At 61.9% G+C, this 1,906-nt stretch overlaps 1 protein-coding gene across 1 annotated transcript in view; it reads left to right on the forward strand.

Annotated features, from left to right (window-relative positions):
• Nucleotides 1-1,906, forward strand: part of AMSG_12241 (uncharacterized protein) — a gene marked incomplete at its 3' end in the record, with an annotated part of 5,023 nt that continues 3,117 nt past the window's right edge. The window contains exons 1-2 of the mRNA XM_013899465.1: nucleotides 1-243; nucleotides 527-1,772. Coding sequence (XP_013754919.1) covers nucleotides 530-1,772 — 1,243 coding nt within the window. The 5' untranslated portion in view covers nucleotides 1-243; nucleotides 527-529. The remainder of the gene's footprint in view (nucleotides 244-526; nucleotides 1,773-1,906) is intronic.

Genomic DNA, 1,906 nt, shown 5'->3' on the forward strand with positions numbered 1-1,906 from the left:
TCGAGAAATGTACAACGCATTCAGCAACTCTCTGACAGTACCAACAGACGCATTTCACAACAGGAACACACTACGTGGCTTGTACAATTGGTAGGAGGCTTGGCTCATTGCGTATGCGGTCTTGTCGGGGCGGTGGACGCCACGGCATTGACCAAAAATCAGCCTCGGTTCACAAGTCCCGCACACGACAAGAAAACGGAACAATCACACGGAGATCCATACTTGACTTTTTTACTCGGAACTGTATGTTGTGCCCACCCTCCCCCCCATATAGAAGGCTGTAGCGTGCGCCCATATGGGATAACGTGCCAAGACCCATGCCTGCGAGTGGTGCCGGAGAGTCGCGGAGAGGCCGAGGGGGGGGGGGGGGGGGGGGGGGCTGCATGGCTGCGGCATGAAAGCATATTTTTTCGCCGGACCCCTGTGACCCTTTGGAAGAAGAGCTTTTGCAACTGCAGATGACCTATGGCTGCGGCAAGGCAATATCTCACCTTACGCACACCCCACCCGCGCTAACGTCATGCAGATTATGGCCGAGACAGGGTCGTACTCATACGCTACGTCGTCTGCTACGTCGTCGGCGATGTCAGCGATGTCGGTCGAAAAGCCCGACGGACTGGTCCTCGACAGGGACAACCTCTCGCCCGAGCTGCTCAAGATTCTGGACGAGGTCGATCGCGACGGTGACGGCGATGTCGACATCAACGAGCTGTTGATGGCGTTCCAGGAGATGCACCATGCGCGCAAGTCGAACAAGCGGCTGGTGCGGATCCTCATCGTGGGCGCCGTGCTGTTTGCGCTCACTCTTGGAGCGATTTTCGCGCTCTCGGTAGCTGCCGCGGAGCTGGCCAAGGACACCAACATCGAGTCGTCGTCCAGCGCTCCGGCGGTGATGCGGACCAAGTCGGGCGGGTCCGAGTATACGTCGACGGTGCGGACGGCGAGCGTGACGCCCGGGATCTCAGTGGGCACGGTCGACGACCCGCCGGAGGACGACGATGCGTCGCGGGCACTGCGGGCGCGTGCGCGTGAGGTCGAAGGCCGGACGTCCGAGGTCGACACGGCGGATCTGAGCGTGCTTTGCGAGAGCGCGGAGACCGAGGTGACCGATGACTTTACCTTTGACACGGCGCTGGTCTTCCCGCGCCCAGACTCTGTGGAAAACATCCGAACCAACCCGACCGCACCATTCTCGCTCTCGCTTCCGGGCCAGGCCTCGACGCAGATCATGCGATTCCGGATCACGGGCATATCGTCATTTGACAACAACACGTTTGACTCGATCCCGGAGGAGACCGAGCTCGATGTGACCGACCTTGTGGTTGACGGCGACGCCGAGGCTGCAGCGCGGCTCTGCTGCGACCACGCCAACTGTGCGTACGCGGTCGGCGAGTCGATCATCGAGATGGAGGACGACTCGACGTACGTCAACGGGACGGCAGTCGATCCGCCGAGCGCGGGCGAGCTTGACGAGGCCGCTTCGCGGTGGGTCATGAACCGATACGGTGAGATGGTGGAGCCTGGGCGCGAGCACGAGGCTGCCACCGAGCGCGCAATTGGTGCGCGAGTGACGATCTCGACTGGACTGCAGCGCTATCTGACGGGGCGCTGCACTCGCCGAGTCTGCTACGTGCGCGGCCTGATGCAGGGCAGCGGCGTGCTGCAGCCGCGTGGAGTGACGGTGTACTCGCCGAACGCAGCAAAGACGACGTACGCGTCAGTCAAGCCGATGCGGGTCCGGCCCCGCACCCTTGTTGTGTGCCCGGTCAACGGTGCCGTTGATCAGAACAACCGCCCGCAGAACGACCTCAACAACAACCTGCATCTCCTCATCAAGTCATCAGTCGCCCGCTACGCCACAATCTACGAGCGGCGCGGCTATTCCCAGCGGCCAGCTACGCACGCG

Source organism: Thecamonas trahens (assembly GCF_000142905.1).
Source record: "Thecamonas trahens ATCC 50062 unplaced genomic scaffold supercont1.45, whole genome shotgun sequence".
Taxonomy (NCBI): domain Eukaryota; order Apusomonadida; family Apusomonadidae; genus Thecamonas; species Thecamonas trahens.